The sequence below is a fragment of the Periophthalmus magnuspinnatus genome, chromosome 13, assembly GCF_009829125.3.
Source record: "Periophthalmus magnuspinnatus isolate fPerMag1 chromosome 13, fPerMag1.2.pri, whole genome shotgun sequence".
NCBI lineage: Eukaryota > Metazoa > Chordata > Actinopteri > Gobiiformes > Gobiidae > Periophthalmus > Periophthalmus magnuspinnatus.
The window spans coordinates 16,486,247-16,500,519 of record NC_047138.1 but is presented as its reverse complement, the minus strand read 5'-3'; the positions used below and the strand labels follow the sequence as shown (position 1 = coordinate 16,500,519).

Below are 14,273 nucleotides of genomic sequence, written 5' to 3'. Positions count from 1 at the left end.
ATATAAAAAATTGTTGTGATCAAGAATTTTCTAATATTTTTACAAAAAGATAAATGTCACTGAGCTTTGTACCTTGCATATATACAATTACATTTGAAAATCAAACATTTTGTGCCAATAAAAAAAGTTAAATAAATATGTGTTTTGTTTGCCTGTGTGAAATAGCAGCTTGAATGTCCCTGCATGCTTTTAGTCTGACCTGCTTCGTCCGTGGTGATGGTGAGCTCGTTGCTAGGGTTGCTGTTGCCGATGATGTTCTTGGCGACCATGCGGATGTTGTAGGTGGAGGAGGGGTGCAGGTCGATGATGGTGGCTTGGTTGAGCTGTGGTGACACGTCTTTGGTTACCTGGGCTGACAGCCACGAGGCTACAGGGGGCAGAAAAGACAATGGCTGGGTTAATTTGAGGTCTAGTTAATAAATATAGCGGTACTAAGTGATAGAATGTACAGTGAATAAACAAAGTACTTATTTTTAACTAAAGGTCAGATTTGATGTTTTTTACCTACTCTACATTTTTTGAGTTGGTATGAAGTGTAATATATTCAAAATTTTACATTACTACTCACATTTTACAGTTGTCCGGCCATCTAAGCACCTGTATCTTATATTTTGAGTTTTATATTATGGATCTTTTTTGAAGTATTTACTTCCTTGCTTTTTAATATTCAATTTTAGTTTTTCAAACTAAAATTCTGTTTGAAAAAACTTTAAAAGTATTTTGCTGCAGTTTTTATTAGAAATGCCAGAAAAATAATACAAAAGGTTACATATTTTTTCTACTACTATGAGCATGTCATGTGAAATTGTGATATTTTTTCCTCAAGATAATTCATAAAATGTTTTAACGGTATAAAGTAAATTTGAAAAAAAGTTTATTTTACCTCTTCTATATTCTATGAGCAAGTCTAGGGATTGGTCTACCTGATTTGTTTTTGCACTCAATGTCATATCCTGTGATGGGGCTGTTGCCATCAAAGCCCATAGTCCAGCGCAGAGCAATGGTGCGATCTTTGACCTCTCGGATTTCCACTTCTGGAGGGTCTGGTGGCTCTGAAAAATACATCAACAAGACATGAGTAGATATGTTTGTGTGGAAATGTAGCAAAAGAAGGTTGAATTCAGTCAAGGGGATAAAGATTTTAGAGTGAATATGCTGTTAGCAACATGCCTGCGGAATCCCTAAATTGTCCAGTAGAATCCATAGCAAAATTCTGTCAATTCTGAATTTTACACTGTAGGTAAAAATGCTGGTACATTTCATTTTGGTTGACAAGCATAGGCCTGTCACAATGATTACTCTATCGACTTGCACATACATGACAAATGGAACAATAATTTTGGGGAGTAAATATTTATCATGGGGACTTTTTCTTTGTACTAATTGGACATTTTTGGTTATTTTTCTGTATTATAATATAATTTGAACTGTAGAGATTTGGATGGACTCATTAGAGATACACATTACTTAACTGTTGCATTCTGGCATTTATTTATTGCAGCTCATGTTTTTTTAACAACAGTGTACACTTTTTGAGGGATAATTCTGCTTTATGGTTTGGGTTCAATATTAACGATTATCATCTATATTTACTTCAGCAATATATCCCAGGTCAAAATGTGTTATCGTGAAAGGCCTAACAACGTATTCATTCAGAAGTCACAGTAGCTACTTGATTTTGTGCATAACCTACAAGGCCTTAACTTTATATCTAAACCTGATATTATGCTAGCAATTCCTGCTCCCACAGATGAATGCTGTCATGTTTTTGGGCAAGACACTTAAACCACCTCGGCCCACAGTGTCTGCGTGTATGAATGAATGGGTGAGTGATGTAAAGTGCTTTGAGTGCCTTGAAGGCGGAAAAGCGCTATATAAAAATGTGACCATTGACAAAGAAACTCTAAGATACTCTAATAATAATAATAATAATAATAATAATAATAATAATAATAATAATAATAATAATAATAATAATAATAATCTATTAAACTTATTCTACCCTGCTAAACACACTATTTGTTATATTTCATACAAACCTGCTAGTTAATGTTATTAGAAATGTATGGAAGAATTGTGCCTATTAAACCTCCAGTCCCTGATAACTAGTCAAAAATAAAACATGTGTAAAAAAAGAAAAAATATATGAAGCTCCTCAAATAGCATAGCAGGCAGACAAGACAGATGCATCAGCTGAATCGTGTCTGCTCCTCTCCCCAAAGAGCAATCACAGGTAGGAGTGCACAGTATGCAGCAGTCAAGCTAATAAATGAATGGATTACATAACAGATACAGGGGAACATTAGCTGTCCAGGAGGGATTTGGGAGAGCTAACTAAAGCTGAAATAGGCGTGAGAGTGGAGAAGGTGTCCAGCGGGGGGCGTACCTTGCACTGTCAGCTGAATGATGCCTCTGTCTTCACCAAAGGAGTTGATGGCATGACAGGAGAAGAAGCCTGAGTCCTCACGAACAGTCGGCATGATCTGAGAGCATAGGGATTATTTATTACACATGCAACTTACCACTAATTTTTTCATGTGTCACAGCCAAGAAATAGTACATTTCGAAAGATACTATCTGACTTTGATACCCTGATGATGTATAGAATGTGCGATAATCCGAAAAGGTTTTTAGAAAAATGTATTTAAGGTAAAAAGTTTACAATAGATAATTAATTCTGCCATACAGACTAGAACACTTGTTTAAATCACCCATTCTGTAAACCGGTGGATCTCTCTATTCAAACCCTCCTTCAAGTTTAGCAGTACGATTCTGTTCAAGGCTCAGCCCTCAAACCTGCGCAACCTATGCTCTCATATGGCCATTGGTCATGAATATACAAACGCATGATACAAAACAATACACTACAACTTCACAAACCTGATTCTATATGGAGTAGTTTGATAGCACTCTGAAGGGGTAGGGATAAGTGGGAAGCAAAGGGGGGGGAGGGGCTCAGAATATCAAAAAATTTGTATTACGTTGTTTTCAGTGAAAATCACATTTTCAAAACATTAAAAGGTAACATGGTGATCTAAATATGTTACGTGTTAGCAGTAAATTTCCCTACAGTTGTGTAATACCCCCTCTTTAAAGTTGTTCTAATTTACATTTGTCTTAACTGTTTTCATGTTTGTTCCAGAATCAGTTTGCTGCATCAGTTTGTAACCTTTTCATAGTGAATGGCCCACAAATGGGTGATCCTGGTTTAGCCTGGGTCGTTATCATGCTCCTGCATGCATGGGCCCACAACAATATTATAACAACAATAAATACATGGTAGAATAAACATAACTGATAACTATTTTGCTGAGTTAGGGACTGTCGTTATCCATTTTAGACCCATGTTTGTTAAGTTAGACCCACAGACATGAGAAATATGTCATGCCTTTACGTCATGGCATATTAAGAAAAAAAATTCTCTGGACCCAACTTCATGTCCTCCTCCACAGACATGACGCACTCACCACTAGAGTAGAGACGACCTCGTCGGCCACCTCCTTGACGGTGACCACGTAGCGGCTGGTCTCAGGGTTGATGATGCGCTCTTCTTTCTCCCAGCGCACCATGATGGGCTTCTCCCCATGGGCGATGCAGCTCATCCTCTTCTCCTCGCCCTGAGTGGCCAGAGTGGTGTTGGGGTATGACGTGATCATGGCAGGGACTGAGTGGAGCAGGGACAAAACACAAGAGAGATATAAGGTTAGAAGAGAATCGGACAAATTATGAACCCTCACTCATATGTAGTTCATTTTGAAGAAACAGTTATATACGAAAGAACAAATTATAAACACTGTTCTAGTGTCAACTGATTATGCTTATGTTTGTGAATACCAGGTGTTAACAGGTGCATTTACATAAGTGACAGATACTGAATCATTTAATAATATATAACTATTAGATCAGTGGTTCACACCACGTATACCACGTAAAAAGAAATATTAGGCCTTTGGAGTACCACCAAATCTTAACCAGGTCTAAAGCAAGACAAGTCAAGGTCTAAACCTTAGGTTAAACCAGGCCTAAAATACAACTACACATCTGCTAATGGGGACTCACCTAAAGCCGACAAAAAGTTTACAGAGGACTGTATCAGAAAGTCCTTGCATACCCCATTTTGAGAACGACTGAATTAGATCATTCCAAGTTTTCTTTTACCCAAAGTACCAAATCTATTGGTGTGGACTTCAAACTGAACTTAAATCTATATTGGAGAGGGCAGACATAAGCATAATAATAAGTAAAGAGTGGAGAGAGACATTCAGTTGATCTGTGATTCTGTGCAAGAACTTTTTACCCCTCCTCAAGATCTCTAACCAAAACTGTTTATTGACCTAACCGTTTATTGACTATTTGCAGATCAGATTCAACTTGCCACTATATATCCATAACACATTGCTACCAAAACAAATACTGACAACACATTTAAATGCTTTCTGTCATCTTTTGTAGTGAGCTCCATGGCCTGTCTCTCTTTGACTGGTAGAATAAAAGTGTGCTGTGTAGGTACTCCCGTGCAGCCTTTGATAGCAACACATAGCGCTAATGTGATGCTAACTGGAGGAGAGGCAGAGGAAAGCCGTGACTCCTGCCTGAACTCCCCTCCCTCCCATCGGGTACGAGACGGTCTGGCTGTACCGGGTAACCACACACCAGCCTCATTAGCAGCATATCTCCTGCTCTGTCAGAGAAAGTGTGTGAGGGAGAGAGAAAGACAGAAACAAAGAGAGAGGGAGAAAGGGAAAGAGTGAGAGCAGGAGGAGAGAGTGATTGAAAGGAGAGAGAGTAGAGAGAGAGAGATGACTTACAAATGTACTAAGCCTCCATTAAGCTGGAAAACTGTTTCTCCCATTCCGTCATTCAAACACAGACAGTAGTGGTAGACATTTTCAAGCAATATTATAACTGTAAGCAGCTATAATGTGCCAATACAAGTTATAACAACCCAGGCTGCCTGCAAAAAGGACATTTGGCTTAGAATCATCACTCGTTCTCTTTTTAGGATGCCAGATGAAGAATGAACAAATGTAAGCAGAACTAGTCCATTAAAACTAATTATTCATCACAATGAGTTTATAGTAATTTTTCACAACTTCCAGAGGCCAGAGCAGAGTTTTGCTGTCATGATAATTCTAACAACTAGCATGCTAACACTGCACTAGTGTGATACTTCCTGATTCAAGTTGCATTCAGTATACATGGATTACATTTGCTCTTTTTATAATCTGAAACTAAGTATTTCCTGTTACGTAAAATCAGCTTTTCAGAGCTTTTAACCATGTTATAGTTGTTTCCCCTACTCATTTACCCTCTACAAGTAGGATTTGGCAGCATTGCATAGTAATTTTTGGGTACAAATGAGAAAAAAAAACCTCTACTAGCTAGAGTGACATCAAGCTATCCATCGGAGGTGCTGACAACTCTTTGTTTTAATGACGTTTACGGCAACGTCTCTCATTGGGCACCACAGTATTCTAACACATAAGTTAGCGGACTTGTTTCTTTTATTAAGTCGTTTTGAATGAATACTGCGATTTAAAATGTGCCAATTACACGATCCACAAGTGTCATAGTTTATAACTACATAGCAGACACAAGCACAATATGTCTTCTTTAAAATACCCCAGTAACTCCACTTTAAATACTTTGCCATTGAGCTGAGCACCAATGGCACCAGTGTCAGTAGACCTCAGACTGGAGTAGGGCTCTTCTCCCATGAGCGTGTGTGCTGTTGCGTGCATATTCATGACTGTGATATTGGAGTCTGGGGAAGCTAAGTGGTACGCGTGACACTTCTCAGCCACACTACGCGGTGTGGAGAGGACCCAGCTTGTACACCTGCAGCGCTGACTACCCTACCCCACTCTCGGCTCTTCTCTCCCAGCGCCACGCTACACCCCAGCCCCCCTCCTCCGAATCCCTCCTCCAGCTCGCACCACGACACACATGATTTAATGATGAGAGGGGGCTTTGATTATTCATACAGTGAGGAGCAGACAGTGCACTGGCCAGGCCCCGTTGTCTCGCTCGCAGATATATGGGAGGAATAAGACATGCCGAGCCATGCACTTTTTAAAAATAAACTGTAAGAGATATGGCTCTCAGTAGGACCGTAACCATGTTTACACACGGAGACAAAAGCAGGATTTAGGGACACGCAGGCGGAAGCAAACAACAATGAATTAATGGGTCTTTTCTGATGATAATACTGAGTTATACAGTGGTTCAGTGGTCAGACAGGCCCATGTTTCTTAATTATGATAACAGTGTTTATAGAAATTAGATTAGAAGGTTATCCTATTTTGTATTTGAGGAGATCTGTTTCTAGAATGTGAGCATGCCATATTCTCATATTTCCCTATTGATTACATTGTACTTTGCCAAGAAATATCGAAAAGTTAAATTCACAAATGTTGAACCAGGTCCTTTCTATAAGTGACTACCCCTTATTACTCCATCTATCCATCCACTTTCTTCCTCTTATCCGACGCCAGGTAGCAGGGGCAACAGCCCAAGCAGGGACTCACCAGATTTCCCTCAGCCAGGACACGTCCTCCAGCTCCTTTGGTGGGATCCCAAGGCGTTCCCAGGCCACCTGAGAGACATAGTCCCTTAGCAAAAGGCCCCGGACCCCATACTCACGGAGCATCCCCCAAAGGTACCACCAGGGACACGGTCAATAAGTCAGAATATGTTCAAAAACAACTCGGGACAGATCTCATCCAACCCCGAAGCCTTGCCACCAAGGAGCTTGCCAACCACCTCAGTGACTTTAGCTAGGGTGATGGACAAGTCGACCTCCGGGTCCCCAGTCTTTTCTTCCTCCTTAGAAGACGTGACAGCGGGATTGAGGAGATCCTCAAAGTATTCCTTCCTACAACATCCCCAGTCGAGGTCAGCAGCTCTCTGCCAGCACTGCAAACAGTGTTGGTGAAGCACTGCTTCCCCCTCCTGAAACGTCGCATGGTTTACCAGAATTTCTTTGAGGCCGTCTGATAGTCCCCCTTGACAGAGGGGTCCGCCAGGCGTTCCTAATAGACACCCACAGTAAGCTTGGGCCTGCCAGGTTTGTGCTCCACCAGCGGATCTAACTCACCACCCGGTGGTGATCGCTTGACAACTCTGCCACTCTTTTCACCTGAGGTCAGATGACACGGGAACAAAGTCGATCATTGACCTCTGACCTAGGGTGTCCTGGCCACATGCACTGATGGACACTCTTGTGCTCAAACATGGTGTTTGTTATGGACAAACTGTGGCTAGCCAGAAGTCCAATAATGGAACACCATTCAGGTTCAGATCAGGGAGGTCGTTTTCCTGATCACGCCCCTCCATTGTCATTGCCCACATGGGCATTAAAGTCTCCCAGGAGAACAATGGAGTCCCCGGTTGGTGCACTGTCTAGCACCCCTCCCAAGGTCTCCAAGAAGGCCGGATACTGCACTGCTGTTTGGCCCATAGGCCGACACAACAGTGTGAGACCTGTCCCCAACGGGAGGGCGCAGGGACCCTCTCGTTCACCTGGGTGAACTCCAACACGGATCCTCTCGCAGATGGTGGGTCCACGGGAAGACCGCCCCAGGTTGCTCCCTCCAGCTATGCCTGGCCAGGCCCTGTAAGGAAAGTCCCGGCCACCAGGCACTCGCTGCTGAGCACTCACCCCAGGCCTGGCTCCAGGATGGGGCCCTGGTAATGCCAATCCGGGCAAGGTAAATGGCCTTCTTCTTGTATCTCACCATGGGGGCTAGTACTCGTTATATGTAAATGTTTTATATTAAATATTATTGGCCTATAGAATGTTGTGATGTAATCTGAAACCCAAGAAATGGCATCTCATCTATCTGTTGAACCTATGTGAAATCAAAGATGCTTCCTCAGCTATACTTAAAAACAGATTTGTGACTTTGCTAGCCTAAAAATAGCTATATATGGTCACATAATCGATTTAACTAGATCGATAGATTGGATCAATTAGGTCAAATTGTAGACAAAAAAAAAAAAAAATTGTGCCAAGAGTAACCAAGTCTTTTGGACTCTTGGTAGCTAATTATGTAGCCCAAGCTAAGTAAGACACAACACATTGGAAAAGTTCTATAAATCTAATCTCCAAATTTTAATGACAGTAATTTTAGAATTGAAATAAAAATGAACCTTGAAACACAACATTCCCATGGACCACTTTCAAACACACTCGATTAGGGAAAAGCCACCTTAACCCAATTTTCCAAAGACAAAGCGTTGCCTATAAAGATGCACAATAGATGAAAATGGAAATTAACATAGCAGATAGAGTTCCTTGAAGCATCAAAGCTGGGCTGGTGCATGTACGTCCTTCTTTGTGCCTGCTAGGCCTGTCTACAGTAATGCGTTTAAGCCCCCCTTTCTCCCTTTCTATCCCTCTCGTCTCCTCCCCTCTCTCCTTTCATCTCCCCTTCACTCGCTCCTTCCTTCTCTCTCTCCCTACCTTCCTCAAACCCTTCCTCCTCTTATCTCTCCGTCTCCATTCCTCCCTCCCTATCTCTCTCCTTCCTCCACTTCTCTCTCCATCCCTCCTTCCCTCTCCTCTCTTGCTTTCTCCATCCCTCCATCGCTCTCTTCCCTCCTTCTCTCCCCTTCTCTCCTTCATTGCTTCCCTCCCCCTCCATACCTCTCTACCTTCCCTCTCTCTCTGCTTCCCTCCCTCTCTTTCTCCATCCCTTCTTCTTTCCATCCCTCCCTCTCTCTCCTACCTCCGACATGATGGAATGTGTCAGACCGGGACCTCCGACGTTTAAAGCTCATCTCTTATTCACACACCCCCCCCCCCACCTCCTCACACCATCATCTTCCTCTCTACCACCCCCGTGCAGGAAATCGCTGATTTATTTTGCATGGCAACTATGAATTTTAAGTGACTCCTATTAAAATAGTCTCCTCAGCCCCTTCTGTAAATGTTATTGCTCCTTAACAGCCGCTATTTTCTCCGTCTAAATCTGGAGCTCTGGCAACGCGCACTAATATCAGGAGCTCATTCACACAATCAAAAGGAGGGCACGTAATGATGCTACACTATGTCTGATCATATTCTGCCCTATATATACTGTGGTCATTCAAATATGCACATGCAGGGACATGTAAGTAAGCAAAAATGTGACCATAGTTCCACTGCAGCAGAACCATCAGCCAGCATAAGACATTTTCTGTGACAAATATAGTCTTTATCTGTCTGCTGTCTATCTGCTTAAGTCTAAATGCCAAAGTTGAGCCATGCAATAAACTATTCATTGCAACTCATTCTTGTCTGTGGTTAAGTCTAGATCGAAAGTCCTACAAACCTTTGAACTACTAATGGGATTTGAACCAACAAAATCATAAAAAGACTTAAAATCTAATGAGCAGCTGTTAAGATTAAGATTAAGATAAACTTTATTATCCCCAAGGGGAAATTTGTCTTGGGCTCACTGCCCACAGTTTAAAACGCAGTTATGCTCATACATCACACTACACTCAGCCAGAGACAACAACAGTCAGAGCTCATCAAAAAGAAGGCAAGTAAGTGTCCATTATTAATGTCCATTGCCCATCTAGTGCGCTGCATGACCATAAAGTGTCCTAAGTAATTAATAACAATCACCAAGTTCAACGCATTCAATTTCACAGATCCTGAAGCACAAGGGACAATGTGACTAAATTGCACCTTTGTTGAGGGCAACAGAAGTTGGCATAAATGAGAGTTTATATCTGTTACTTTTAAAGTTGCACTTGATAGCGCTAGCCTGATGGAAGAATTTCATATTCACCATGCAACAGGGGAAAGGGATTCCCAACAATCCGTCTGGCCTGAGCAAACATAGAGTTTTGAAAAATGTCCTGCAAAGAAAACTCTGCCACTCACAATCATGGCCATATTTACCACTTTTTAGGGGTAATTAAGGCCAGTTTAGGTTTAGTTTTACATTGGACAATTAAAAGAACTGAACCAGACAACCATACTGTAATGTATAAGACTCTCCAGAACAGCACTGTAATAACAGGTCATGATTTTTGTGCTCCCACCAAATAGCCTAAGTCTCCTTAAAAAGTGGAGCCTCTCGGACAACTTCAAACAAAGGAAATCAACATGTGCATTCCATTTGAACAAGTAGTCAATATACACACCCAAATATTTTAAAAATGCAAACTGCTCAATTTGTCTACCATCAATGACAGCAGGATCAAGATTGCAGAGCTCAGAGGTCAAACACCATCTCCATGGTTTTGTTCACATTAACAGTTAAGTGATGCTCGTTGCACCAAGATAGAAAAGAGCTTATCTCTTTATGGCAGGTGGAGATTGTTAAGAAGCCTCACAATTCTGAAAATGTTATGATTTTTTGCCTGACTGACTGTTCCAACATTAATTTGTATACAGGATGAACATAATAGGGGAACTTGCTGCACCTTGTGGCACATCTGTACTACATTTTTTTTTAGCTTTAAGAGGGAGTAAACCATTTCAAGTGCAGGGCTTACATTCAAGACAAAGGGTTTTTTTTGGAAAAAAAAGATTGGGACGTATAGTGTCAAATGCAGAACTAAAATCTGCAAATAAAACCCTTGCATAAGGAGAAAGTGTTTACAGATCAGGTGCGACCGACTGATTGTGTTCACTGTACTAAAGCCCTGTCTTTACACAAATTACAACGGGTCAAGATAAGGAGACAATTCAGGTTTTAGTCTGTTGACCATTATCTTTTCTAAAACATTTCATCACAATTTGTTTGGGCTACAGGTGTATAGCCTGATTTAGTTATTTAATTAATTAATCAGCATTATTTTAGCCTAAGCAAGATGTCTTTGGAATTAGTACTCCCATTGACTTTTTCCAAAGACCAGGATCAGTACAATTTTCTACAGAAGACTAAAGATTGGATATCAGGCCTGAGACAATTCCTGTGCACAGCTCCTGATTAAAAAAAAAGCAGACAACCCATCTGGGATTTTTTGGGACACACTTTGCTAAAAGTAGCCTGTATGCATTGCAAATCAATATTAAAACCATCCAAGTGTAAATAATCACAGTCAAATATTAAAATAGGATCACAGTCATTTTGCTCATTTCATCTTAAAAAAGTAATTGAGATCATTAGCACTTTCCTCATCATTAATATTTATCAACTTATCAATAGTGTTATCAATAGTGTAGCATGCTGCCACATGGGTCATTTTTTCATTGAGTCACACATCTTTTATTGTCATGGGACTTAAAAGCTCCCCTCTAAAATGACCTTGTGCTGAGCACACCATGTCCTTGTCCCTATATGCAAGCCTCTTTTCATTAATACAGGATTTATCCTCCTTGGTTATGTAGGGCTTGTTATTTGGGAAGTGCTGAACTGTCTTCTTAGGGACAACTGTGTCAACACAAAAGTTGATATAGTCTGTCATTGTCTTTGTGGCCTCATTTAAGTCTAAGCTGTGGAAAATACTCCAGTCAAAAGAAGACAAAGCAGCCCCTCAAAGTTTCCACACTGTCATCAGACCACTGTCTTCTTTTATGGTTGATGCTCTACGTATTGTGTTATACGAATTTGCGAGGGGTGGGAGGGATTTGGCCCTGTAAGCGTTTTTTATATTGCCGTTAGCATTTGTCAAGAACTTTATCCTTACGGTTGCTGGCCTTAATGTAAAGATAAAAACCATGAAGTGCATGCTCCGGACGGCAATGACTAAAGTCTCCCAAGACAAACACAGGTGCCTCCAGTGTGCACTCCAGTTGTTTCTGAACATATTCTCACTACTTGCGGATTTTGCTGCATTCCCGTTGGGGGGTCTGTATGCGGCGCAGATGACAACAATTGCCCAATTCCCTTGGCAGAAGGGACGCATAGACAAGCAGAGCAATTACAAATCAGGACTACACGACATTTCCCGGACAGTAACTTGCTTGCGCCAGTCATTTTTAATATAAACACAAATTCCCCCAAAGATGCAGTCCTATCTGCGCGCACACAAGAAAATCCATCCACATGCATCAAGTGGTCTGGTCAGAGCCATGTCTCTGTTAACACCAAAACACATGACTCGTGGTAACGGTGGCGGCTGATAAGACGTAACTCGTCCATCTTATTTGTCAGGAACTTACTCAGGATGATAGGTCTGACTCTTATGCCTGAAACACACTGCATGAGCAGGCAAGAGCAGCAGGCCCTTCAGCGGCCGAGCTGCATCGTGGCGAGCAGAATGATGACATGCAGGCAGCGACCACAGAGGAGCAGCTATAGCTATTGCCTCAGTGTTTCTCTATGGTAAAGTCTAGACCATATTATTGCTGATAGAACAGATCTTATCAAGAAAAAGTTAGCTTGGGATGGTACACAGCGGATCTTGCAAAGCCAAAAGAAAGTCCACAGTGTAGGCAAGGTGTAGAAGTTTGTCAACCACCCAAACCAAAAGCAACAGTGTAGCCAGCAGCCGCACTGCTGCGCTTTTCAGTGCCAATCCGGTCACACTAGTATACACACAGGGCCTCCAAGAAGATTAAGGCCAGCAAATAAACATAAGCATAGACTGTTGTTGTCTCACTCATACATCACACAAAAAGTCTGTTATGTTATGCATGTTAATGAGTATGTGTAATGAGGAGCAAATACATCAAAGTGCTTTTCAATTCATGTGTGACCTTGGACCTGTATAACGCATGAATATTTATTATAAACATATTAGATTGTCCATGTATTCAATGCCCATTTGTAGCAGACATCTCCTCTGCTAAGATTAACCTCACTGGTTTGTGTGAAAGGCTGAAGGAGGCTCTGGTGGTCCTCCTCATCTCTATGCATCCACTGTGGCGCACTTGCTAGGCCCCGGGCGAAACCTATTCTTTTTGATAGTCCATAATTGCCCGGCTGATGTATATTTTTTAATATCCAGCAATATTACAGGGGCTGGTAATAAAACAAAGCCGGGTGTAGAGAGAGTGGGAGAACAGGGGAGGGGACACATGAGGGGAAGCTGAGGAGTGAAACCTGATGGCTCGGATTAATGGAGATGTACCTGACTTTTACTGTCTTGAAAACATAAAAAAGAAGTACTTCCATTTTAAACAGTTTGCTGCGGTCCTAACTTAGTTCTCACATCCTAATTATTCACAGCTTTTCCCAACTTTCAAAAGCTAGAGCAGAGTTTTGTCATCACAATAATCCTAACAACAACTAGTATGCTAACAGCGCAACAGCCTTACTTCCTGGCTTGCAAAGGATAAAAATGTTTATACTTACATTCAGAAAGCAAAGAGGTGCTTTTACAATATATTTGTACTAGCGCAAAATGTATTCATTTCTTATTAATTAATCTTTCTTGATGAAAAAGGGGTACATCGCTTTAACGTACGCCTATGCTACACATTTTCAAAATCTACAAATAAGCTATATGCTACATAGCTGTATATCACATTATGTATTGTATATCATTTTAGGTATAGTAAATACAACAGGGAATGGCATAAAAAGTACATTTTGTATCCTACTTTAATTAATAACACAGTTATAACAAGTAGAAGTAACCAAAGCTTAGTCACTGAGTACTTTTACATGTGCACGAGTATCCTGGGTTATGAGGCTTATCCTGGTTACGACCATGTTCTGGTTATGAAGTTTACGTGCGCTTAGAGAAACCAGGATACTAATATCCCCGTATACATGTGAAATCTGAATATTCCGGATATTTAGAGGGGTAACCAAGGCAACTATGGCCAATGTTCCCTCTAATTTTTCACGAGTTTGAGCAAACACACAAACTCCCTGAGTAGTCCCATGAACCACTGTGAGCAACATCAGACGTGTGCACTGTGGTCATGCTGCATCACATCCATCCAAGTTAAATGGTTTATTAAAAGAATCAAATTACCGCATTTACATTTCTGTTATAAGACTTTTAATGAAGTGCTTTAGCCCACTTATACAATGAAAATGACAAAAATCTTGCTCATGACCTGTGTAGTATGTTAATGCTATTGGAAGTATAAATATTTAATTTTAACTATGGCAAAACATGAGCTTCCAACCAAACCAAGCCAACTGTAAACTCCAATGTTGAAAACACACTTAACATTTTTATGACAAAGCTCTGACTTGTATTATGAGTATAAGTCATTGTGTGACGCTTTTGCTTGATTTTTACAACTCATAAACTAGTGACAGTATTCAATGAGCAATACACACTGAGAGGAATCTCTATCTGCACACCCAGCTGCTCTATTACTGTACATTTATATATCATATCAAAACACAATATATAATGTGTATTTGTATATA

The 14,273-nt window shown here is 40.9% G+C and overlaps 1 protein-coding gene across 2 annotated transcripts in view; it reads right to left on the bottom strand.

Moving 5' to 3' along the window:
* dscamb (Down syndrome cell adhesion molecule b) overlaps positions 1 to 14,273 on the bottom strand; it is a 170,081-nt gene that overhangs the window by 26,300 nt on the left and 129,508 nt on the right. For both annotated transcript variants that reach the window (XM_033976925.2, XM_033976927.2), the window contains exons 12-15: positions 3,468 to 3,664; positions 2,387 to 2,483; positions 924 to 1,052; positions 200 to 367 (exon numbers count right to left, since the gene is read on the bottom strand). In XM_033976925.2, coding sequence (XP_033832816.1) covers positions 200 to 367; positions 924 to 1,052; positions 2,387 to 2,483; positions 3,468 to 3,664 — 591 coding nt within the window. The remainder of the gene's footprint in view (positions 1 to 199; positions 368 to 923; positions 1,053 to 2,386; positions 2,484 to 3,467; positions 3,665 to 14,273) is intronic.